Source organism: Lichenostomus cassidix, chromosome 28 (assembly GCF_008360975.1).
Source record: "Lichenostomus cassidix isolate B80296 chromosome 28, HeHo_3.0, whole genome shotgun sequence".
Lineage (NCBI taxonomy): Eukaryota > Metazoa > Chordata > Aves > Passeriformes > Meliphagidae > Lichenostomus > Lichenostomus cassidix.
Window position 1 is genome coordinate 851768 of NC_139508.1, and position 24514 is coordinate 876281.

At 58.4% G+C, this 24514-nt stretch overlaps 1 protein-coding gene across 2 annotated transcripts in view; it reads right to left on the minus strand.

The window, feature by feature from the left end:
* Positions 1–430: 430 nt before the first annotated feature.
* The window catches only part of LOC146426052 (fibrillin-2-like), an 83522-nt gene continuing 59438 nt past the window's right edge, over positions 431–24514 (minus strand). For both annotated transcript variants that reach the window (XM_085040157.1, XM_085040158.1), the window contains 47 exons: positions 24084–24203; positions 23482–23619; positions 23105–23155; positions 22675–22800; positions 21971–22198; positions 21496–21621; positions 20945–21073; positions 19451–19576; positions 18866–18991; positions 18419–18541; positions 18056–18181; positions 17825–17950; positions 17270–17392; positions 16469–16591; positions 15878–16003; positions 15411–15533; positions 15018–15140; positions 14444–14605; positions 13987–14055; positions 13647–13772; positions 13246–13371; positions 12762–12911; positions 12436–12507; positions 12199–12324; positions 11823–11948; positions 11391–11516; positions 11169–11285; positions 10896–11024; positions 10342–10461; positions 9938–10063; positions 9703–9855; positions 9443–9508; positions 9069–9194; positions 8715–8834; positions 8264–8386; positions 7652–7783; positions 7200–7325; positions 6502–6708; positions 5936–6061; positions 5476–5598; positions 5029–5145; positions 4678–4806; positions 4174–4293; positions 3431–3662; positions 2933–3101; positions 1449–2413; positions 431–1363 (listed from right to left, as the gene is read on the minus strand). In XM_085040157.1, coding sequence (XP_084896283.1) covers positions 2039–2413; positions 2933–3101; positions 3431–3662; positions 4174–4293; positions 4678–4806; positions 5029–5145; positions 5476–5598; positions 5936–6061; positions 6502–6708; positions 7200–7325; positions 7652–7783; positions 8264–8386; positions 8715–8834; positions 9069–9194; positions 9443–9508; positions 9703–9855; positions 9938–10063; positions 10342–10461; positions 10896–11024; positions 11169–11285; positions 11391–11516; positions 11823–11948; positions 12199–12324; positions 12436–12507; positions 12762–12911; positions 13246–13371; positions 13647–13772; positions 13987–14055; positions 14444–14605; positions 15018–15140; positions 15411–15533; positions 15878–16003; positions 16469–16591; positions 17270–17392; positions 17825–17950; positions 18056–18181; positions 18419–18541; positions 18866–18991; positions 19451–19576; positions 20945–21073; positions 21496–21621; positions 21971–22198; positions 22675–22800; positions 23105–23155; positions 23482–23619; positions 24084–24203 — 6182 coding nt within the window. In that variant the 3' untranslated portion in view covers positions 431–1363; positions 1449–2038. The remainder of the gene's footprint in view (positions 1364–1448; positions 2414–2932; positions 3102–3430; positions 3663–4173; positions 4294–4677; positions 4807–5028; positions 5146–5475; positions 5599–5935; positions 6062–6501; positions 6709–7199; positions 7326–7651; positions 7784–8263; positions 8387–8714; positions 8835–9068; positions 9195–9442; positions 9509–9702; positions 9856–9937; positions 10064–10341; positions 10462–10895; positions 11025–11168; positions 11286–11390; positions 11517–11822; positions 11949–12198; positions 12325–12435; positions 12508–12761; positions 12912–13245; positions 13372–13646; positions 13773–13986; positions 14056–14443; positions 14606–15017; positions 15141–15410; positions 15534–15877; positions 16004–16468; positions 16592–17269; positions 17393–17824; positions 17951–18055; positions 18182–18418; positions 18542–18865; positions 18992–19450; positions 19577–20944; positions 21074–21495; positions 21622–21970; positions 22199–22674; positions 22801–23104; positions 23156–23481; positions 23620–24083; positions 24204–24514) is intronic.

Here is a 24514-nt window from a genome sequence, read left to right on the forward strand (position 1 = left end):
TTCCCAAAGCCTGGGAAAACCAGGGAATGTCAGCCTGGCAGGAGGGTTTGGGGCTGACTGCACCCAGTGCCACCCGTGCCATGGCAGGGACACCTTCACTGTCCCAATGTCCAGCCTGGCCTTGGGCACTGCCAGGGATCCAGGGGCAGCACAGCTCCTCTGGGAATTCCATCCCAGCCAGGAATTCCTTCCCAAAATCCCATCTAAACCTCCCCTTTTCCACCTTGAAGCCACTCCCTGTGTCCTGTCCCTCCATCCCTTGTCCCCAGTCCCTCTCCAGCTCTCCTGGAGCTCCTTTAAGCACTGGAAAGGCTCTGAGCTCTCCCTGGACTTCTCCAGGCTGGACAATCCCAACTCTATCCCACAGAAGCTCCACGTTGGACTTGGACAGTCCCTGCCACCCCCAGGCTGTGTCACACAAAGACATGGCCCCGTTTAACCCAAAATAATTTTATTGTTGCTGTTGCTTCTGATACAAAAAAAGGAATTTCACAAAGAGCCACCTCTCTGTGCGGGACAAGGGGCACAGGTTTGGGGTTTCGACACTTTCCCCCCAAAAAACCAACCAGCAAGAAATGTCAATATAAAAAAATTTAAAAAAATAAAAAAACAAAACAACAAACCAAACCAAAACACCACACCAGAGAGGAAGAGAGGAAACCTCGAGCTTTGAGACTTTGGCTCAACACACACACACAAACCCAGCTCTGCTAATTTATTATTAATAATAGTTTTTGGGTTTTGGTTTTTTTTTTTAAAAAAAAAGCACCTGTTGGAAAAAAACAAACCAAAAATAATAATAAAAAAAAATAAATCCCAAACATCAGGCCACCCATCCTGTCACAAGCTCTGGGACTCTTGTAAAATCCAGAGTCTGGAGCTGCTTTGAAGAGTTTTCAAGTTTGCCTGGAGCCCCGATACAGTAAACACACACACCCCCCACCCCTGCGGCGGCAGCCAACCAGGAAAAATTCCCACCCCTCCAGAAAAAGGTAAAAATACAGGAAAATGCACTCCTGACAACACCGAGCAAGCATCCCTTTGGTGGTTTTCCATAAATACGGGAGGGTGGATGGATACAGTGCACGAACGCTGGCCAGGAACCAACACCACCTCGGGCAGGCATGAGGCAGTTCCGTGGGAATGAGCACCTTTTTCCCAGGAATCAGCACCGTTTTTCCTGGAATCAGCACCATTTTCCTAGGAATCAGCACCATTTTTCTTGGAATGAGCACCATTTTCCCAGGAATTAGCACCATTTTCCCCAGGAATCAGCACCATTTTTGTGGGAATCAGCACCGTTTTTCCTGGGAATGAGCACCGTTTTTCCTGGGAATCAGCACCGTTTTTGTGGGATTCAGCACTGTTTCCCTGGAATCAGCACCATTTTCCCGGGAATCAGCACCATTTTCCCGGGAATCAGCACCATTTTCCCCAGGAATCAGCACCATTTTCCCGGGAATCAGCACCATTTTTCCCGGGAATCAGCACTGTTTTCCCGGGAATCAGCACCTTTTATCCCATGCTGTGCACAGGCTGATGGAGAACTGCAAAGGATTCACTCAGGCTTGGTCCTTTGGAGTTCAGCTCAGGCAAACCCCCGAGCAGAGCATCCCCAGAAGGTGCTGATCCCACAGGGACATTGGGACATTTCCCATGGCTGATCCCACAGGGACATTGGGACATTCCTTGTGGCTGTCCCAGCACTGGCTGATCCCAGAGGGACCTTTCCTTTGGCTGATCCCACAGGGACATTTCCAATTGTTTGTCCTGGCGGTGGCTGATCCCAGAGGGACACTTCCCGTGGCTGTCCCAGTGGGTGCTGATCCCAGCAGGACATTTCCCGTGGCTGTCCCAGCTGTGGCTGATCCCACAGGGACACTTCCCACGGGCTGTCCCTCTGGTGGCTGATCCCAGCAGGACACTTCCCGTGGCTGTCCCGGCGGTGGCAGGAGAGGAGCCGTTCGGTTCGTTGTTCCGGGTGGCTGGCAGGGGCAGGGCTGCGCTGTCGGGGAGGACTGGGGGATCTCTCGTGGCTTTAGTAGAGCTGGAGCTGCAGCTTCATCCTCAGCGCCTGGCCCAGCTCCCCCGCCAAGGAGTCGAGGTGGTTGCTGTGCTCGAGTTTGTGCAGTTCCCGCCGGCGGGGCAGAGCCACGCTGACGATCTCCAGCAGGTAGGTGCCCGGCGGGATCCTCTTGCGGCCCAGGTGCAGGAAGCTGAGCCCCTCCTTGTGGTGGATGCGGAACAAGCCCTCCTCGTTGCCCTGGGCGATGGTGTAGCGCACGCGGTTCTCCAGCGGCTCCACGGCCGGCAGCAGCTCCAGGATGTGCTCCTTGTGCGCCAACTCCGACAGGTTCAGCGTCATGGACAGAGGAGCCTCCACGTCCATGCTGGCCAAGTTCACGGCGTGCTCCTGGGGAGGAACCAGAGTGGAGTTTAGGGATGGCAGGGGGAGATCAGGGTCAGGGGAAGGTGGGGTTATTATGGGAAATTCGGCCCCAAATCAGCTCTGAGAAGCAGCAATGATTTCCACGGTCCTTGGGTTTGGTCCTTCAAGAGTTCTTGGTGTGGGAGGAGCCCCAAAAGGATCAGAGGAGCCCCAAAAGGACCAGAGGAGTCCCAAAGGGATCAGAGGATTCCCCAAAGGACCAGAGGAGTCCCAAAAGGATCAGAGGAGGAGCCCCAAAAGGATCACAGGAGGAGCCCCAAAAAGACCAGAGGACTCCCCAAAGGACCAGAGGACCGGGAGGAAGAGTTCTCTTCCTACAAGAGTTTCTCGGTGTCCCAGTTGTGTCTCTGGCACTGAACCCCCAGCACACAGCCCCACGCCCAGGGAGGATCAGTTCAGGGCCATTCTCCTTCCAAGCCCCGTTCCCAAAGGGATTCAGCTCCTGCCTTGCTCCAGCCCCTGCAGGCACCCTGGATGTCTCACCTGGTGCCTCTCAGTGCCGTTGACGCTGCGCCGCTGTCGGCCCCTCTTGGGGTACCCATTGATCTTGCACTCATAGCAGGTCTCAGGGGACAGCAGGTTGTCCTCATCCTCCTCCTGGGGTGCAGGCAGGTAGGGACCTTTCCCAAATCCCAGGCCGGAAATGCAGTGTCTGGTGGCAGAAGAGCAGAGAGACACACCTCAGATCCATGACTCCAATGGGAATGTCACCATCCCCGGGTTCTCCATGTGGGAAACACCCAGAGGGTGTGGGACACGGCACAGCATGTGCCTGGGAGAGACCAGAACGAGGTGATTTCATTAATTAACGGATTAATTAATCTCCATCCTGCTCTGGGTGGATCTGCTGGCAGCTGCACCAACCCCGGGATCAGGGGAGCAGGAGATGCTGCCAGCACGAGGACTGGGAGAAGCTGAGGACTCCTCGTGCCTCATCCCCCAGGAATTCCCAGCAGGAATGCCCCGTGGGCACTGCCTTACCCCTGTCCTGCTCGGAAGTAGCCCCCAGGGCAGCCACACAGGTAGCCACCGTCGGTGTTGGAGCAGCCAAAGCTGCAGGGGCTTCCCCCAGCTGAGCACTCATCCACGTCCTGGCAGCCCCCGAAGGCCTGGTCGAAGTCAAAGCCCGAGGGACAGACGCACTTGAAGCTGCCCAGGGTGTTGTAGCAGGAGGCAGAGCCGCAGGCCGTGGGGCTGGAGCACTCGTTCTCATCTGTGGCAATCAGGGAGGAGTCATGGAATGTCCCCCACAGGTACAGGGTAACTCCCACAGCTACAGGATTCACCCCACAGGATAGATCCCACAGCTAGATCATCCCACAGAGATTCCTCCCACAGGTATGGGACACACCCCCAGGTACAGGACACACCCCCAGGTACAGGACACATCCCCAGGTATGGGACACACCCCCAGGTACAGGACACACCCCCAGGTACAGGACACACACCCCCAGGTACAGGACACACCCCCAGGTAGGGGACACACCCCCCGGCAGGACACACCCCCAGGTACAGGACACACCCCCAGGTAGGGGACACACCCCCAGGTACAGGACACACCCCCAGGTACAGGACACACCCCCAGGTATGGGACACACCCCCAGGTACAGGACACACCCCCAGGTACAGGACACACACCCCCAGGTACAGGACACACCCCCAGGTAGGGGACAAACCCCCCGGGTAGGGGACAAACCCCCCAGGTAGGGGACACCCCCACTCACCCACGCACTGGTTCCACTGGTAGTGCTGCACGTAGCCCTGGGGACAGCCGCAGCGGTAGCCCCCGAGGACGTTCTGGCAGCCATGCTGGCACCGGTGGTTCCCGTCACACTCGTCCACATCTGCACCAAAGGGACACACGGGTGAGACCCCCTGCCCTGCCCCACTGCTGGGATCTCTCCTGGGGCTGTGGGATCATTCCTTTCCCTGGCTGCTTCTCCCAGAGCCAGCGTTTGTCCAGGCAGGTCAGGCACTGACCTCTCCTCTGCTCCCCATGGGAGTTTCTGCTGCCCCACAGACCCTCCCCATGGAATCATGGAATATCCCAAGCTGGGAGGAACCCCAAGAATCATCCAGCCCAACCCCTGCTCCTGCCCAGACACCCCAACAACCCCACCCTGAGCCTGGGAGCATTGCCCAAACTCTCCTTGAATTCCCATCTGGACTGAGCCTCCAGGGTGCCCTGGGAATTCTTCTCCATGAACTTCCTGGAGCCCCAAACTCACCTTCACAGTTGACTCCAGAGCTGTCCAGGGAAAATCCCTTCTGGCACTCGCAGTTGTAGCTGCCTGGGGTGTTCAGGCACTGCCCCTTGGCCCCACACAGCGAGGGCTGGGCTGTGCACTCGTTGTTATCTGCAAAACACCAGCAGGCCTTTGGGGCCACCTGAACGTCCCTCCTGACCATGGTGAAGTCCACCCCAGCCCTGTGGCCACCTCAGGCCGTAGGGCTCAGCCCAGGGGCAATGCAGACACTGCCAGGGTGATTGGAGAGGGGCAGAGGCAGAGTTTGGGGCTGGGAAGCCTCTCCTGAGCTGGAGCTGCTCCATGGAATGTTCAGGGAATGTTGTCACTCACCGATGCAGGACGAGTGGTGCTGGGTGAAGCCAGGGGGACACTTGCAGTTGAAGCCCCCGATGACATTGACACAGAGGAACTGGCAGTTGTGCTGCTTGGTGGAGCACTCGTCCAGGTCTGCAGGGACAAGGGAAAGAGTCCCAGCTCATCCCCCTGAGGCTGTGACACCTCAGTGTCCCCAGGGATGCACAGTTCCAGCCCCAGGAGCCACACAGCCAGAGGGATGAGCCTCTCCCCACTCAGGGTCACACAGACACATCGGGAAGATGCAGAGATGTTTCCCTGCCTCTCCTGCAATCCACACCTCCCAGGCTCTCCCAGATCCTCAGGCCAGGCTCCTCTCACTGAGATGCCTCAGCAACATCTGCCGATATTTTCCCACATCTGGCTGCTCTGCCCCCTCTCCCCAGCTGCCCCAGCTCTCTGCTCCTCCTCCTGGCTCTGTACCTTTGCAGATCTTGCCATCCTCCTGCAGGATGTAGCCCCGGGGGCAGGAGCACTGGTAGCTGCCCTCGGTGTTCTTGCAGATGAAGTTGCAGGGCTTTGGGGATTGGTTACACTCGTCCAGATCTGCACTCCAGGGATAAAATACATCAGTTTGAGCTGCTGGCCCCCTCCACCCCTTTGGACCACTCAGTCCACTCCTGGACACAAGGTGATCCCACATTTTGTGGCTCAGGGGTGAGATACCCCATTTCCACTCTCCATTTGAACACCCCAGTCTCACTCTCCATTTTTAAGGAGTTAAACACCACACCGTGATGACTTTGAGGAGCACAGGATCACAAAACAGGGCGGAGTACCCCGAGCCCTGCAGGACCCACAGCTCCGGGGGCAGGGCGGGTCCCAGGGGGGTTGAAGAGCAGCGGGGGAAGGCTGGGGCTGGCCGGGGCTGCGCGGGGCTCACCCTGGCAGGCCGTGCCCGCGATGTCCGGGGTGTAGCCCAGGCGGCAGTGGCAGCGGAAGGAGCCGATGCTGTTGATGCACTGCCCGTTCCTGCACAGGTTGGGCAGCACCTTGCACTCGTCGATGTCTGTGCAGGGAAGGAAAGCTGTCAGTGCCACAGCTGCTGTGTCCCTGCGGTGCCAGGGCAGCTCACACCCCCAACAGCTTCTGTGATGTTTGTTATCAGGTAACTCACACAGGACAAGTGCCTCGGAGTTATTTTGGCACCACGGTCTGGCAGCTCCCCACTGCCAATAAACATTAAAGTGAGAGCTGCAAAGATGAATGGGATTTCTGACTGAACTTCCACAAAGCAGAAACCTTCTGCAGATTCCCTGGCAGCGTGGGGTTTCTCCCCAGAGCAGGTTGGAGGCTGAGTGAAGGACTCTGTGCATTCCCATCATTTCCACGGGAAGTTACATTTGACTCCCAATCAATCCCATCTCATTTTCCAGATTTAACACCTTAATATCTACACTCCACCCTGTCCCCGTGCCCCCCCTGCCCTGCAGGGCTGCCCCCACTCACCTCTCCCGTCCGTGGAGTAGCCAGGGCCGTGAGGACACATCTTCTTGTAGTGGGCAGTGCCAGGGAGGGGACAGAGCTCACACTGAGGGCCCCAGCTGCGGCCACTGTTGCAGCAGCACTCGGACTTGGTGACCAGGTTGCGGTTGGTGGAGGACATCTGGCACATGGTCTGCAGGACCTCCGTGAAGCAGAAGCCCTGGCGAGTGTCTGGGCACAGGAAAGGGACACAGATGCAGGATGTGAGGCAGTGCCAGCACCAGGGTGACAGAGCAGGCAGGGTGGGGTTTGGGTAAAGGGGAAGGTGATGCTCCAACAACTTTCCTGCTCAGGAGCAAAGAATCCCAGATGGTTTGGGGTGGGAGGACCTTAAAGCCCATCCAGTGCCACCCCTGCCATGGCAGGGACACCTTGCACTGTCCCAAGCTGCTCCCAGCCCTGTCCAGCCTGGCCTTGGGCACTTCCAGGGATCCAGGGGCAGCCACAGCTTCTCTGGATATTCCATCCCAGGCCCTCCCCACCCTCACAGCCAGTAATTATTTCCCAATATCCCAATATCTGTCAGCAGGACGCCCTTCCCTGTGTCCTGCCCCTCCATCCCTCATCCCAAATCCCTCTCCCGCTATCCCAGCCCCCCTGAACACCCAGAAATCCCTCTGTGCTGCCGAGGAGGGGCTGCAGCAGCCCCAGGCCATCCTTACCGATGCACTCAGTGCCTGAAGGGCTGACTTCAAAGCCCTCGTTGCAGTCGCAGCGATAACTCCCAGCCGTGTTGACACAACGCCCGTTGGGGCAAATCCCAGGCTTGGTCCTGCACTCGTTCTCATCTGCCAGGGAGGCACCACACACACAGCCCTGCTGAGCCCAGCCACCAACATTCCCAGCTCCCCAGCCCCTTTGGAATGCCCTCACTGAGCCCCTGAGGATCACTGCCGTGGCTTTGGGCAGTTGGGAGAAATATCCACCCAGCCTGGGAAAAATATCCACCTAGCTAGGGAAAAATATCCACATAGCCAGGGAAAAATATCCACCCACCCTGGATCTCTCCCAGAGCAGGGTATAAAATAAAGAAGGGTGCAAAACAAAGCTCCATGGATGGTTCCTCAGAAAGGTCACTCTCCATCCCCCAGGAATCCTCCAGCCTGCCCTGTACCTGTGCACCCCTCTCCATCAGGCCTGCGCTGCATCCCAGGAGGGCAGATGCACATGAAGGTCCCGATGAGGTTCTTGCAGAGCATCCCTCGGGATTCGCAGTCGTGCAGCCCCTCTGCACACTCGTCCAGATCTGCAACAGGACCCCATCAGAGCCCCCTGCCCACCCCAGATCCCATCAGAGCCCCCTGCCCACCCTGCCAGCCTTCCAGCCCCAGCACTGTCCCCCTGTACTGCTCCATTCATTCATTCATTCATCCATCCATCCATCCATCCATCCATCCATGCAGCCTCAGGCCAGGCTGGCTTAGAAAATGTCATGGGATGAGTTGGGCTAGTCCAGTGCCACCCTTGTTATGTGCAAGGACACCTCCACTATCCCAGGGTGCTCCAGGTGTCCAGCCTGGCCTTGGACACTTCCAGGAATCCAGGGAAAACCTCCCCACCCTCCCAGGGACAATTCCTCCCTACCAGCAGGACACAAGGTGGGTGACAGTGAGAAAAACCCAGAGATGCCAGTGCAGAATTCCCACCTTCCCCATGCACAGCTGGCCAAGTGCAGGGGCTGGGGACAGTTGGGGACATGCCCTGCTGGCTGCAGAAGGGGTTTTACCTCTGCACATCCTCCTGTCCTCACGCAGGGCGTACCCAGAGGGGCAGGTGCACTCGTAGGAGCCGAAGGTGTTGATGCAGCGGAAGGCACAGAGCAGAGGGTTCAGGGAGCACTCGTTGATGTCTGCAGGAGGAGAGCACAGAGATCAGCTCGGGGGTCTCAGCAGGGCCAGGACCTCCCCAGGTCACAGCCACCCTCCCTGGGCATCCATCCCATGAGAACTCTGCCCCACCAAGGCCTCCTGCCATGCTGTCCCCTTGCAGAGGGACAGACTTGTGGTGTCCCAGCAGCTTGGATGGGAACAGGCTGCAGCTCCCTGGGGAGGCAGAATCCACATTTATCCAGGGCTCCAGGCCTCCTCCAGGGCTCCAGTGTGGAGAGGAGCCCCATCCAGCTTTTCCACAGCATCCCAGTATGGATGGAAGGAGGGGATTGTCCCACAGGTCATTACCCTCGCAGGTCATCATGGGCCCTGGCTCGAAGCCCTCGTCACAGGCGCACTCAAAGCCTCCCACCACGTTGGTGCAGGTGCCATTCCCACAGGGATTGCCGATGGAGCACTCATCCGTGTCTGGGGAGCACAGCAGAGTGGTGAGGAGGAGGAGGATGAGGATGAGGAAGGGCTGGGCTCTCGCAGGGAGAGCCCTCAAACTGTCCCAGCAGAGCTGGGGTGGAGGGAAGGGGAGAACAGCGATTCCCTCCCTGCACACTGATCCATCACCTCCAGAGGGAGGGGAATGGAGCAGGAGGGAGCAGGGTTTGCACACAGACCCTCCCAGCCTCCCAGAGCCCCCCGAGGCCTCACCCACGCAGTTGACCCCGGTGTAGTCCAGGTTGTAGCCGAAGGGGCACTCGCAGCGGAAGGAGCCGTCGGTGTTGATGCAGGCGCCGTTGATGCACACGCCCAGGTTCTCTGAGCACTCGTTCACATCTGGGACAGAGGGACAACAGGACAGTGAGGCCTCACCCAGCCACAAACAGCTCTATCCTGGATGCTCAGGGCATCCCTGGAGTTCCAGATGTTGCCTCTCCAGAGCTGAGGGATGAACCCTTGGGGAGCACGTGGGCTTTGGGGGACGCCCAGTCCTGTGTCCCCCCAGGATCCCACCCTGCTCTGGTTGATTCCACATAACAACCCCCCAGCCCCAAATTTCTCCTCATCCCTCCATCCAGCCTCACCTTCCCGGGTGTCACCTGGGCCTGGGATGGCCCCATGGCCATATGGACACAGCTCCTGGAAGGCAACTGGAAGAGAGCAGAGAAGTCAGAGGTGCTGAAGGAATTCTGCTCCCAGCAGCTGAAATGGGCTTTAGAGGCTTCTGGAAGTCCCCTGGGGACACAGCCACCTCTCCCATAGGGACACAGCCACCTCTCCCATGGGGACACCCCCATCTCTGCCCCAGGGACACCCCCATCCCCATCCCCTGGAGCATTCCTACCGTTCCCCTCCTGCGGGCACAGCTCGCAGGGATCTCCCCAGCCTTCCCCTGGCATTTTGCTGCAGCAGCACCGAGCCTTGGTGGTGTTGAAGGCCTTGGGCACAGAGCACTTCCCGTTGTCAAAGCGAGTGAAGCAGAAGCTCTGGCGAGTGTCTGGGGGAGGATGGGGACATGCCAAGGTCAGGGAGAATCCCGGGAATTCTGCTCCCTGCCCGGCAGGAGAGGCTGAGCTCACCGAAGCAGCGGCGGCCGTTGTCGGACAGCACGAAGCCCGGGGGACACACGCACTGGAAGCTGCCAGGGGTGTTGGTGCATGTCCCAAAGAGGCAGATGTTGGGCTCCTCTTCACACTCATTGATGTCTGTGAGGAGCAGGGATGCATGGAGCAGTCAGAGGTTGTTAGGACAAGGTGGGGGTGAAGTTTGGGGGTCAGACACCACCCCTGCCCCACCCCTCAACCCTCCCTCAGGGGAAATGGGTGATGAAAATGGGCACAGCAACACCCCTGAGCCCTCTGTGCCACCACAGCAGGTCTGGCCTGGCTCCCAGAAGGGCTTTGGGAGTGGTGATGCCCCTGGGATGGACAGGCCCAGGTGTCCAGGGGCCATGCTGGGGACAGGGGGACAGAGCCACCCTTACCGATGCAGTTGTCATTCTGCACCTCATAGCCAGGCGGGCAGATGCAGCGGAAGGAACCCTCCAGGTTCTGGCAGGTGCCTGGGGAGCAGGTGCCAGGCAGGCTTACACACTCGTTGATGTCTGCAGAGAGGGAAACAGACAGGGATGGGGTCTGGGCTCAGCTCTGAGCTCCTGGGAATGCCATGAGTGCACCACAGTGCCCCACAGGTGACAGGGAACAGCAAAGACATTCCCAGGGTGGTTCCCAGGGCATTCCTGGTTTGACTTTAGGGCATAGCAGGACATTTCTCCCACTGCCTGCAGGTCCCACATGGAGAGGGACAGGCCAGGAGGGAGATGGAGGCAGGGAGGGGACAGTCCAGCTCTCCATGGGCATTTAAATGACCAGGGTCTTGTTCCAGAGAACTTGAGAGTGATTCTGGAGAATCCCAGTGATGGGATCAGCTTGGGGATCATATGGCACAGCACTGACCAGGCTGGCTGACCCTGGACACTGCAGGGGACACTGAGGGGACACTGAGGGGACACTGAGGGGACACTGAGGGGACACTCACCCACGCAGTTCTTGCCATCAGGAGTGCGGTCGTACCCCTCCTGGCACAGGCACTGGAAGGAGCCGACGCTGTTGATGCATTGCCCATTCCTGCACACCTGCCCCACCAGGGATGAACACTCGTCAATGTCTGCGGGAGGGAGAGCAGCGGGAAACGGCAAGAGAGACACAGAGCAAGAGTGTCAGAGTGTCACCTGGGCCACACACGGCCACCCAGGGCGGATCCCAGTGACACCCCGCGGCATCCATGGGGTCAGGGCTGCAGGGAACTCACCCATGCAGTCGTTGTTGTGGGTGAGCTCGAAGCCTGGGAAGCAGAGGCAGTTGTAGGAGCCCACGGTGTTCTTGCAGGTGCCATTGCCACAGGGCTGCCGGTCACACTCGTCGATGTCTGAGGGGACAAAGTCACACCTGAGCATCCAGGGGGCTGCACAGCACAGGAGCAGCCCGAGAAGACACCTGGCTGTCCCTGGCACTGTCCTGGGGTGACACTGACCCATGCACATGGTCTGCTCCCCAGTGGCCTTGAAGCCATTGTGGCAGATGCAGACGTAGCTGCCCTCAGTGTCCACACAGTCGCCGTGGCTGCACACGTTGGGGATCTCCTGGCACTCGTTGCGACCTGAAACAGAGCCAGGGGGGTCCAGGTGAGGGGCAGGGAGGGGACAGGTGGGGACAGCAGAGCCCTGCCCTGGTTTTGGAGAGGTGACTTCACAAACAGGATTTATGTGCTGCCATCCCAAAAAAAGGGTATGGGATTGGGTGTGTGACCAGGTGTGTCCTGGTGTGTCCCAGGTGTGACCAGGTGTGTGTCTCAGATGTGACCAGGTGCGACTAGGTGTTTCCCAGCCGTGTCCCAGCCGTGTCCCAGCCGTGTTCAGCCGTGTCCCAGCCATGTCCCAGCCGTGTCCCAGCCGTGTCCCCTTACCCACGCAGGCCCCCCCTGGGGACAGGCGGTAGCCGGTGGCACACTCGCAGCGGAAGCTCCCCGGGATGTTGACACACTCGGCGTGCCGCTGGCACAGCGTCTCCCCACTGCTGCACTCGTCGATGTCTGTGGGGACAGAGGGCACAGGGGAACCAGGATGGCACTGGGAACACTGGGATAAATCCAGCTGGGACTCTCAGGAATGGTTGAGGCAGCACTGGTGCCTGAGATTGCCAACCCAGCAGGAACAGAACCACCAGGATCATGGAGTCCAACTCCTGATCCTAGGCAGGATATCCCAAAATTCACCCCCTGGGGAGCTGCTGGCAGCCCCTGGGCAGTGGGAGGTGCTGGAATTCCCACCAGGATGTGTTACCTTCGCAGATGAGCAGGATGTTGTTGTAGCTGAAGCCGATGGGACACTCGCAGCGGAAGCTCCCGATCTGGTTGATGCAGACGCCGTTGGTGCAGATGGCTGGGATCTCACTGCACTCATCGATATCTGCACACAATCCAACCTCAGCATCCCCACTCAGCATCCCAGGAATGACCCACACCCTCAGCATTCCCAGGAATGCCCCACAGCATCAGCAGCATGTGAGGATTTACTCACCAATGGGCTTCCCTGTGTGGATGTCGATGATAAATCCGGGGGCTTGGTTCCCACACAGGATTTGGTATTCGGCTGGAAAGGGAACACCAAGGTCATGGCTGTGCCCAGCGAGGGACAGCTGCGCTGGAATTGGGGTCTGACAGGCAGCAGAGGATCCCCACTGTGCTTGCAGTCATCCCCAGGGCACTGTCCCTTCTCCCCATTTACCTTGTTGGTGTCCATGCCCCAAATTTCATGGGAAAACGGGAAAATCGAGGGGACAGGGATCATATGGGAAGGACTTACGGCTGGCAGGGGTGGGACAAGGACCTCCTGAGGGCACTTACGGCTGGCAGGGGTGGGACAAGGCTCGCAGGGTTTGTTCCAGGCCTTGCCAATGTTGTAGGAGCAGCAGCACATCTTCTTGGTCATGTTGAAGGACAGCTCGTTCTCGCAGGTGTCGTTGTAGTTGCGATAGCAAACGCTCTTCCTCATGTCTGCAACGGCAGTGCCAGGCTTGGGAATGGCACAGCCCTGGGAATGGCACTGCCAGCCCTAGGAATGGCACTGCCAGCCCTGGGAATGGCACTGCCAGCCCCAGGAATGGGAGGAAAGGCCACCAAGACCGAGCCCAACCCATGACAGATGTGTCACCCAGAGCAGAGCACTGAGTGCCACATCCAGCTTTGAATCCCAGCCCCTGTTCCCAGGTCTGCTCCATCCCCTCAGCCCAGCCCCAGGGCTGGGCACAGGGCAGTGCCAGACCCCTCCTCCCAGATCCAGACCATTCCCCGTGGATTTGGAGCCTTTCCCAGGGATCTGGAGCCATACCCATGCAGTTGTTTCCCCCGTTGACCTGCATGTACTCAGGTGGGCACACGCAGGTGTAGTTGCCCAGGGTGTTGTAGCAGGTGCCAGGGCCACAGATGCCGATGTGGGCAGAGCACTCGTCGATATCTGCAGGGTAAAGGAGTCAAAGTGCTGGGCAGGGCTGGAGAGGGGCACGGGGTGGGGTGGGGACAGGCTGGGCACGAGGGGTGGATGGGTTTGGCATGGGGACAGGTTGGTGGTGAGGAAAGGGGAAAGGAAAGGGGAAGGGAAAAGGGAAGGGATGTTCCCAACCATTCCTGGGGCAGCTGGGATGCACACCCAGCCCTGGCACACACACAAGGTGCCATCCCTGCTGTCCCCAGCCCCTGGCACAGGTGCCACCCCTGTCCCCACGCCGGTACCCTCGCAGATGCGGGTGTCCTCGTTGAGGTAGTAGCCCAGGGGACACTCGCACTGGAAGCTGCCGAAGGTGTTGACACAGTTCCCGCCCTGGCACAGCCCTGGCAGCTCCTGGCACTCGTCGATGTCTGAGGAGAGACAGTGAGGGGACATTGTCACTGTCTGTGCCACCCCTGAAGCTCCAGAGGGTTCATCCCTCCACCCCCAGCCATGCCATGTTGGTGTCCACCAAGTGGTGGTCACAGCCACCCAACCAGCCCTGTGCCATGGCACAGAGTGTCCCCACAGGGCTGGGGACATGCCAGTCCCTTGGGAAGGGCCGTGGGAATAGGGGAAACTCACCCTCCAGGATGACAGTGATGGGGTTGGGCCGGAACCCTTCTCCCCCAGGGCACAGGGTCTTGTACTCAGCTGTGGAAAAAGGCAGTGTGGGGCTGAGCTGAGAGGCTTCCAGGAGCCAGGACGGGTGGGAGAGCCAGGAGAATCCCAGCAGGAATGGGCTGTGAGGCTGTGGCAGGAGCCCAGATGGAGCTGCTCCTGAGCAAACTGAGCCACCCCACAGCCTGCCCACCCTGAGGGGTGATCCCACATTCCAGCCCACCCCACTGGGAATGAGTGATCCCAACCTGGATCCCCCAGACACAACAGTCTGCTCTCCCCCATCCCACCTCAACTCTGCCCTGCCCTGGGTGGAGCAGCAAATCCTGAGCTCAGCACCTCCAGTCTGGGTTGAGAATCCATCGGGAAGCCTCTCTTCCCTCCTCCCCAGCCCAGGCTCCCCCAGGCTGTCCCCACTCACTGGTGTTGGCAGGAGGGCAGAGCTCGCAGGGGTTGCCCCAGGCACGGCCCAGGGAGCAGCAGCAGGAGGCTCTGGTGACTCCCACTCCGATTTCAGCACTGCAGGAGATTCCTCCATCTCCTCGATCCTGCGTGTCCAGGAAGCAATTCCCAACCCGGGTATCTGCAGAGACAGGCCTGGGTGAGCAAAGCTTCTCCTGGAGAACTTGTGGGTGAAGGAGGAATGGAATCATGGATTGGCTTGGGTTGGAATGGACCTTAAAGATGATCCTGTTCCACCCCCTGCCTTGGGCTGCAAAGGAATGGGAAATCTTCCAGGGATAAGGAAAAATTGGGGGTTGCTGGGAGCTGTGTGGGATCACAGAATCCCAGATGGTTTGGGTTGAAGGATCATCCAGTGTCACCCCTGCCATGGCAGGGACACTTTCCACCAACCCAGGCTGCTCCCAGCCCTGTCCAACCTGGCCCTGGACACTCCCAGGGACACAGGGACAGCCACCCTCACTGTGTCCAGCTGCAGCTACCAGGGACCACCAAGAAGGACCCCAAGGCACAGGGTGGGAGGTTCCACTCACCCACACAGCCCACCCCAGTGGGGTTCAGCTCGAAGTCCTGGGGACAGTTGCACAGGTAGCTGCCTGGGGTGTTGACACAGAGCCCATTGATGCAGTTCACAGGGTCTGCACACTCGTTGATGTCTGAAAGGAGGGACAGATGGACACTGAAGAGCCAGGTGAGCTCTGCCCAGCCTGAGCTCTGTGCCCAGGCTGCATGTCCACCCCACGGTGCCCCACATGTGAGGCAAAGCCCCTCCAGAACACACCTCACCCTGTGCCCTCTCACCACCCTGCCCAGAGCCACCCCCAGCCATCCCTCCTGTCCCCTCCCAGAGCCAAACCCAGCTCAGGGACAATGGCCAGCTTGCCCCAGCAGACCCTGGAGCAGGGACCCTCAGCAGGAGCCCTGACCTGTGCAGTTGCCCCCACTCCTGTCCAGCTCATATCCATCGTCACAGGCGCAGCGGAACATCCCAGGCAAGTTCTGGCAGGTGCCAAACACACAGATGTTCTGGAAGGTGCACTCATCAATGTCTGCAAAACAGGGACAGCTGGGGACAGGCTCTGGTAGGGCCACTGAGGGCCAGGACAGGCCTGTCCAGCTGCCACTTCCTGAGTTGGCACAACCCATCCCAGGGAGTACTGGTGCCACAGCAGACAATCTCCTGAGGGAACTGGACCACTCCATCCTCTCCCACTCTCACCCCTGTTCTCCTGGCTTTCCATTTTGCAGGAATCCAGGCTCAGTCCAGCCTCTCTGAAGGCTGGAGACCAACTGCTGCCAGTGGAGGAGGTGGCACCTCAGCAGGTGCTGGGGTCAGGAGGTGACAGCAGAGGACAGAGAAGGCCAGGAAGGGGTCAGAGCTCGGGGCACTCACCCTGGCAGGCCCTGCTGTCCTCGGTGGGGTTGAAGCCCATCTCACACTCGCAGCGGTACCCTCCAGGGGCGTTGAGGCACTGCCCGTTCTCACACAGGTTCACGTTGTCAGCGCACTCGTCCACGTCTGCAGGGAGGGACAGTGTCCACCCAGGGCTGGGAGCTGCCTCAGCCAGCCCAGGGATCCAGGAGCTGTGCCCTCCCACTGCTGGGAGGCTGCAACCCCTGCCATGGCCTTGATCCTCCCCAGACACCAGGGGGGAGGTGCTGAGGAGGAGCTGTGGAGGTGCTGGATCCCTACTGAAGCTGTGAGGGATCCCTACACTGAGGATGCAATGGATCCCTACTGAAGATGCAATGGATCCCTACTGAGGATGCAATGGATCCCTACATTGAGGATGCAATGGATCCCTACACTGAGGAGGTGCTGAGGAGCTGCTGAATCCCTGCTGGAGCTGCCAGCTGCAGGCCTGGCTGCCCCATGCTTTGGGGAGCCCCAGGCACAGGCAGCACCAAGCAAGGCTGGTGGCTCAGAGGGGCTGATCCCACAATCCCACCTCCCAGTCCCATTCCCACTCCATCCCAGGCTCACCGGAGCAGGAGAAGCCGTCGCCGTTGAAGCCATCACGGCAGGCGCAGCGGTAGGAGCCAGGAGTGTTCACACAGTTGGCATTCAGGTTGCACTTGTGCTCCTCAGTCGCACACTCGTCCAGGTCTGGGAGGGACAACACCCTGTCATGGCCTGGCCTGGCTAATCTGGAATGGACTTGGCTCCTGGGTGAGCTGGACTCGCTTAGCATGGAACCATGGAGTGGTTTGGGTGGGAAGAACCTTAAGGATCATCCAGTTCCACTTCCAGGGACACCTTCCACTCACCCAGGTTGCTCCAAGTCCTGTCCAACCTGGCCTTGGACACTTTTTTTTGCCTTTCCCCTGTGCCCAGGCAGCTGCAGCTGGACACAAATGGCCCAGGAAACTGTCTGGGCACTATGGAAGCTCCAACACATCCCTGGGAGCCTCTATGGCCATGACCAGGACACTGCTAAGCCACTGACCATGTCCCCAAGCGCCACATCTACACAGCTTTTAAATTTTTCCAGGGATGGTGACTGGGCCAGGGCTGGACAGCCCTTTCCATGAAGACATTTTCCCAATATACAACCTAACCCTCCACTGGTGCAGCTTGAAGCCATTCCCTCTATGTCCCTTGCTCCCTGGGAGCACAGCCTGTCCCCCCTGGCTGTCCCCTCCTGTCAGGAGCTGTGCAGAGCCACAAGTCCTGCCTTCCTCCAGGCTGAGCTCCCCCATCTCCTGGTGCTCCAGTGGAAGCTCAGCCCAGCTTCCCCAGCGCCTGCAGAGCAGCTGGAGATGAGATCCCCTGCCCTGGACTCACCGTTGCACTTGAGGCCATCGCCCAGCCAGCCCGAGCGGCACTTGCACTTGAAGCTGCCGGGGACGTTGATGCAGGACGCGTGCATGTCACAGTTGTGAGCTCCAATCTCACACTCATCGATGTCTGCAGAGGAAGGACAGCAGGGCTGGCACAGCTCAGCTCTCCCAGCACGGCAGGGATGAGCCAGGGCTGATCTCATTCCGGGATTTGGGCTCCAGGGAGCTCGCAGAGCTTTGCGGGAGAGGTTGCCTGGGGTTGTGCCCTGGAGCTGAGGAGCTCAGCTCTGGGAGAGGTGCAGCAGGAAGGGCAGGCTGCTGGCTTGGCCATCACCTGGGTACAGGTGGATTCCTGCCCTCCTGGCCCTCTGTGCCTGCCCAGCACACTGCACACCCCAGAGCATCCCCACCCCACAGCATCCCCACCCCACAGCATCCCCACCCCACAGCATCCCCACACAGCCCCAGGATGGGGCTCTCCCCATGGCAGCTGTGGGAGGTGTTTCCCAGTGTTTCCTGGTGTTTCCCCCTGGCTCCAGGTGTGGTGGGGAGCTCCCACCTGTGCAGCCCGTGGTTCCCTTCTTGACAAAGTATCCCAGCTGGCAGTGGCAGATGAAGGAGCCCTTGGTATTCTCACACTCGCCGTGCAGGCAGATGTTGGGGTTGAGGTCACACTCGTTCACATCTGCAGGAGAACACCAACCATGGGACACCCCAAGGACACGGGGTGGCTCTGGGGACAGGATAAATTTAGAGCTGGGACATGCCCAGGGCACAGCCAGGTACACACCTATGCAGGTCTTCATGTCCAGGGAGGCCATGAAGCCATCAAAGCAGAGGCAGCGGTACTCGCCGGGGATGTTGGTGCACTGTCCCCCATCACAGATGTCAGGATTGTCCTCACATTCATCAATGTCTGCAGAGAGAAGACCACACCCAGGTGAATGCAGTGAACAGGTGATGTGGGAGCATGAGGGGGTGGGAAAATCCCAAATCATGAGGGGTTGGGCAAGGCAGTGCAAAGCAAAATCATCCATCCAGGAAAATCCCTACTCTGGAAGGGACTTGACAGTGAGACTCCTCACCCTGGAGCCAACTGTGGGGACACAGGAGTCCCTGGAGCAGCACCTGCATGAGCCAAGGTGTCACTGACCTGCACAGGACCTCTTGTCTGGCATGAGGGCATAGCCTTCACTGCAGCTGCACTCATAGCTGCCCTCAGAGTTGGAGCAGTGAGTGTCGCAGCCCCCGTTGGTGATGGTGCACTCGTCGATGTCTGGGGACAACCACAAAACTGAGTTGGGCAGGACCTGCAGGGGTCATCCAGCCCAACCCCTGGCCTGCCCAGACCACAGCCCAGGCAGCAGTTTGGGTGGGAGAAGAGGACACAGATCACCCCCAGAGAGAAGAAGACCCCTCATTCCTTGTCCCCAAGCCCTGGCAGTGCTGTCACAGCCTGTGACAGTCTCTTGCCAGCAGCACCATTGTGGCTGTCATTCACCCAGGATATTCCCCCTTTGAACACCCTAACACACACAAGCCCAGGAGGGTTTTGGGCTCTTCCCAAGGTTCTGGAAGGACCATTTGGAGGAGAACTCACCAACACAGCCCTGCCTGTCCAGCGTGGCCTGGAATCCTGAGTCACAGGAGCACTGGTAGGTGCCGATGACATTGACGCAGCGCCCATTGCGGCACAGATTGTCACTGAGGGAGCACTCGTTGATGTCTGAGGGGACAGGAGCACTTTGAGGAGCCAGCCATGCTCAGGCCACACTCAGGCCACACTCAGGCCACGCTCAGGCCACGCTCCAGCCACCAGCCCATGCCCACCCCTGGGGCTCCAAACTGGATCTGTCCCATTGGTCAAAGAGAGCAGCAGAATGAATAACAGTGCAACAAAATCCTGGGAATGAGCTTGGTCCCTCCTGGATGAGCTGGACACACTTATCATGGAAGCACAGAAGGCTTTGGGTGGGAGGGACCTTGAGGACCATCCATGGGCAGGGACATGGGAAGGGACATTGTCAGGGACATGGGAAGGGACATCTTCCCCAAGACCAGGCTGGTCCAAGCCTGGGACACTTCCAGGCATGACACACAGGGAATGGGAAGGAGATCCCCCCACCCCCAGCAGGAATTCTGGGTTTCCCTGAGGGATTTCCCACGGGATGTCCCTGTCCCTCACCGATGCAGGTGTTGCCCTCAGCTGTCAGCTCGTGCCCAGGAGGGCAGATGCACTCGAAGCTGCCGTCGGTGTTCATGCAGATGCCACCCCGGCACAGCAGTGGGTCTCGCTCACACTCGTTGATATCTGCATGGGAAAATGGGAAAATGACATCCCAAACCAGACAACCTCACAAAGGTGACAGGGAATGCAGGGTTTGGATCCAGGGGTGTCCTGGTCAGAGTCTGAATGTTGGGAAATCACAGCTCATGCTGTGACCTTGGCAGAACCCAAGAGCCCCTCAGGGACAGCAGAGAAAGGGATTCAGGTTGGATATATTTAAAGAACCCATTTTCTTCCCATGTGTTTATTTTTCTAATTCCAGCCTTGAAATTAAGAATGGGATATTTTCCCTGACTTGGCTTAAACACTGATGAGATTTTCAGGGAAAGAGGGTTGGGATACACCTGAAAATGGGGGTGACAGGTCCCTATCACAGAATCCATGGGATCCTAATCCTGGGGAATCCCAGGCTGCATTTTCACTGCTGTTGTTGTCCCCAGCCCCAGGCTGGAAAGAATTCCTCCCTCAGGAGGCTGAAGCCAAATTCTTTTGCCAAACACAGGTGGGAAGAAGTTAATTCTTGACCACAGGCAATGACAAAATGTCACCACCCCCTTTGGGGTGAGATGACTCAGCTCCCTGTCACCCAGAAAAAAGGATAAAGTGGAATTGGACAGGTAACAGTGAGCATTAAATAAAAAAACAGAGCAGTGAAAAGAACAATGAAAAGAACAATGAAATTTATATCCTTATATAAAGATCAGAAATCTGATTACTGCAAGAAGGCACCAGGTCATGGGTGAGGACTGTGACATTCCCAGTGTCCCAGAAATGGAGCAGAAGGAGGAGGATGATCAGGGGGAGCTGTGGGAACCCACGCTACAAATTGCACGGAAAAGACAAAGCCCCTGCCAGGGGCAGTGATTTATTTAAAGAGCACAGAGAATAAAACATGAAAAATAAATAGATGGTGTTGAATCATGGCTTGAAGTGGTTTGAAAGTCCAAGCCAAAGCAGAATATTAAGAGCAGGTCAGTGAGACAAGTGAGTCTGGCTGGACAGAGGAGAGGAACATGGAATGCCAGGAATTAGAGGACAGCAGGAGTCTGGCTGAGCTGTTGGAGACAAACTGAGGTACTGAGGTCACTGATGGGATTTTTTAAGCTCCAAACAAGAATTATTCAATTGAAAACAGATGGGACTCTGACAGAATAAAAACAAGCCTTGGACAGATGAGAGGAGCTGTAAGGAATTGTGTGAGGATAAAGGGAGATGAAAGGGGCAGGTGAAGGGAACCCCTATAACTGAGAGCTGAGTGGGGTGGGAGGGGGAACAGGGGGGAACAGGGTGTCCCATGGAGGATTGATCCATGGAAGGGTTTGGGGAGTGTTTGGAAGTGTTTCTGGCCATGCCCTGCCCTGTGCCAGGGGGTCTGGAGCTGCTCAGCCTCACCCATGCAGTTCTTCATCATCATGAAGCCACTCTCGTAGCCCTCGAAGCACTCGCACTCGAAGCTGCCCGGGGTGTTGACGCAGGAGCCGTGGCCACACAGGTCGGGGGAGATGCGGCACTCGTCGATGTCTGGGGACAAGGACAGGGCCTGGGGCAGGACAGGCCAGCAGCAGCACCACAGCCAGCCTGGGCTGCCTGCACTGCCCACCAGACCCACTGCACAGGGAGTAGAGCAAGAGCTCCCCATCCCTGCAGTGATGCTGCTCCCCAGGGCAGGGCTGGTCCTTCACCCCACAGGCAGGAGCAGCCTTAGGGAATTGTGGAATTCCAGGATGGTTTGGGTTGGAAGGAAGTTTAAACGCCATCCAGTGCCACCCCTGCACCTTCCCCTGTCCCAGGGTGCTCCCAGCCCCATCCAGCCTGGCCTTGGACACTTCTGCTCATGGTCCTGCCTTTGACTCCTCCCCACGTCCCTAAATTAGTGCCTAAATCAGCACATCCTGCTGAGCAACCCCAGAGGCAGCAAGGCCAGCCCAGAGAGGATCCCTCACCTGTGCAGTTCCTCTCCTCAGCATCCAGAGCGAAGCCATTGCCGCAGATGCACCTGAAGCTGCCGATGGTGTTCCTGCAGGTGCCGTGGGTGCACAGGCCAGAGAACACCTTGCACTCGTTCACATCTGAGGGGATCAGGGGGGTCAGGGACAGGAGGGTCAGAGGGGTTCAGGGACAGGAGGGTCAGAGGGGTTCAGGGACAGGAAGGTCAGAGGGGTTCAGGGACAGGGGATCTCCATGAGCCTCCTCGGGCAGCAGGGCTGAGCTGAGCAGGCCTGAGCCCATCAGAGGGGTTCAGGGATGGGGAGATCAGGGGGATTCAGGGACAGGGGATCTCCACGAGCCCCCCATCAGGCATCAGGGCTGAGCTGAGAGAGGCTGAGCTGAGAGGGGCTGAACTGAGAGGGACCAAGCCCAGCCAAGCCAAGCCAAGCCCAGCCCAGCCCAGCCCAGCCCAGCCCTGGCTCCTCTCACCTTTGTAGAAGGGCCGTCCCGAGAGCACGTCACCCCGGTTGGCAAAGCCTGGCCCGCGGGGACAGATGGCCTTGAACTCGCTGGAGCCTGGGCGGGGACACTCCTCGCAGTCGGAGCCCCAGGCTGAGCCCACGGAGCAGCAGCACATGTCCATGCGGAACTTCCCCGGCAGCGGCTCGGTGCACTCGTCCTCGTCCCAGCGCATGTAGCACTGCTCCACCCGCACGTCTGGGGACAGGGCACGTTTCGGTGAGAAAACCCTTTTTTGGGAGGGATTCCACAGCGTGGACTGCTGGCAGCAGGGCCAGAGAAGGGACCCTCAGAGAACCCCAGAATTAACGAGGTTGGAAAAGAGCTTTGGGATGAGCAAGTCCAAGCCATGACCCAACACCACCTTGTGTGGCACCAAGTGCCACATCCAGCTTTTCCTAAACAGTGCTGGAAGCACCAGTGGCCCCTGCAAAGGGCAGGGGTTTGGCCCTGGGTACCCAGGAGGTGTTTTAGGGCTGCTGGGCCATGTCTTTAACCCCTGAGGTTATTTGGCCACCCAAGAAGGACAATGGTATCACACTGGCTAGGCTTGGGGACATAAAATTCTGGCTCAGCTGTGAGGTTTGGGGGTACAACTGAGGTACAACTCAATTCCCATGAATTCCTGGGGTACATGGAGAGGCCAGGATGTGGGAGAGGGGAGGTGTCCTTACCCACACAGGTCCTGGCAGTGCCATCCAGGGTCAGCCCCTCGGGGCACTCGCAGCGGAAGGAGCCGGCAGAGTTCACACAGCGCCCGTTGGGACAAACGCCAGGGAACACCTCACACTCGTTCACATCTGTGGGCACAGGGACAGGGAAGGGGTGAGGTGGCACAGGACAGGGCCAGTGGGGCTTTCAGTGGCTCCTGGAGGGGCTGGGAGGAGCCCAGAGCCGCCCAGCAGGCTCCAAGTGGCAGCTGATCCATGAAAAGCACGTGTTCCGGGCACAAGCAGAGCAGGATCTGGGCACAGACAGACAGACAGACAGACAGACAGACAAAGGGCCAGAGAGTGGAGATCCCTCAGAGAGGCAGGAGAGCAGCAAGGAAACAATGCCCACATTCCCAAGAAAAGCAGTTTTCCATGTCCTGCAGCTCTTTACCTTCACAGGTGACCCCCTTCATCCTTGCATACCCCCGAGGACAGGCTGTGTCTGCAGGAAAAACAGGAATATCAGTGGAGAAAAGCTGCTTCCTGCCTGCCAGGCCTCCCACAGAACCATGGGGCATCCAGAGCTGGGAGAGACCCCAGGATCATCCAGCCCAACTCCTGGTCCTGCCCAGACACCCCAAAATCCCTGAGAGGCTCTCAGTGCCCGACCACCCTCTGGGGATCAGTCCAGTCCAGTCCTGTCCCTGCTCTCCATGCCAACCCTGCCCTGGGTGTCCAGCATTTCCTGGGAGTGGCAGAGGTGGCAGAGCTGGCAGAGGTGGCAGAGGTGGCAGAGGTGGCAGAGGTGGCAGAGGTGGCAGAGCTCACCGATCTCGCAGCGCTCGCAGGGACTGCCCCAGGCTGCCCCCAGGGTGGCACAGCACTCGGATTTCAGCGTGGCCCCGTTGATGTTGACCTCGCAGCGCCCGTCCTGGATGTTGAGCCAGCAGGTGCCCTTCATGCTGTCTGCAGGGACAGAGGGGCTCAGGGGCTGCTCCAGGCCTGGAACCCCAGCGTGTGGGAGCCCTGAGCTGGGAGGAGCTGTCCCTTGGAGTCACTAATCCTTCAGGATGCTGTTCCAGCAGGGACACAAACCGGACTGAGCCCCAGAGCCTTCAGTGCCACCCACTGCCACCCCTGCCATGGCAGGGACACCTCCCACTGTCCCACGGTGCTCCAAACCCCATCCAGCCTGGCCTTGCACACTTCCAGGGATGGAGCAGCCACAGCTTCTCCAGGAAATCCATCCCAGCCCCTCCCCACCCTCCCCAATTTCCCACCCATCCCTGCCCTGCAGAGCTCCCTGTGCCAGGCCAGGTGACCATGCAGGGTGTCCTGGCCAGGTGACCACTCAGGGTGTCCAGGCCAGGTGACCACACAGGGTGTCCTGGCAGCGCTGGCCTGGCCTGGGCAGAGCTGGCCCTGCTCACCCACACAGATGGTGCCACTGGGGTCCAGTTTGCTGCCCGGGGAGCATTCACAGGCGAAGGAGCCAGCGTTGTTCCTGCACAGCCCATTCACACACGGGTTGGAGGTGCACTCGTTGATGTCTGAGGGGACAAGGGGACACAGGGAGGGTCACTGGGAGCAGTGACAGGGACACAGCCTCGGGGGACAACAACAGGAGGAGGAGAGAGCAAGGAGAGTGAAGAATTCTGGGTTTAAATTGGTTTTTACATAGTTTTAAATATTATAATAATATTAAAAATATGTTGAAATATACAATCTATATAAATAATAGTTAAATTCATACTTAAATTAATATTATATACTAATATATAATTAACTATATTAATATTCTGAATTGATATTATATTATTTAATATTTAATAAAAATACTGAAATATGTAATATTGAAATA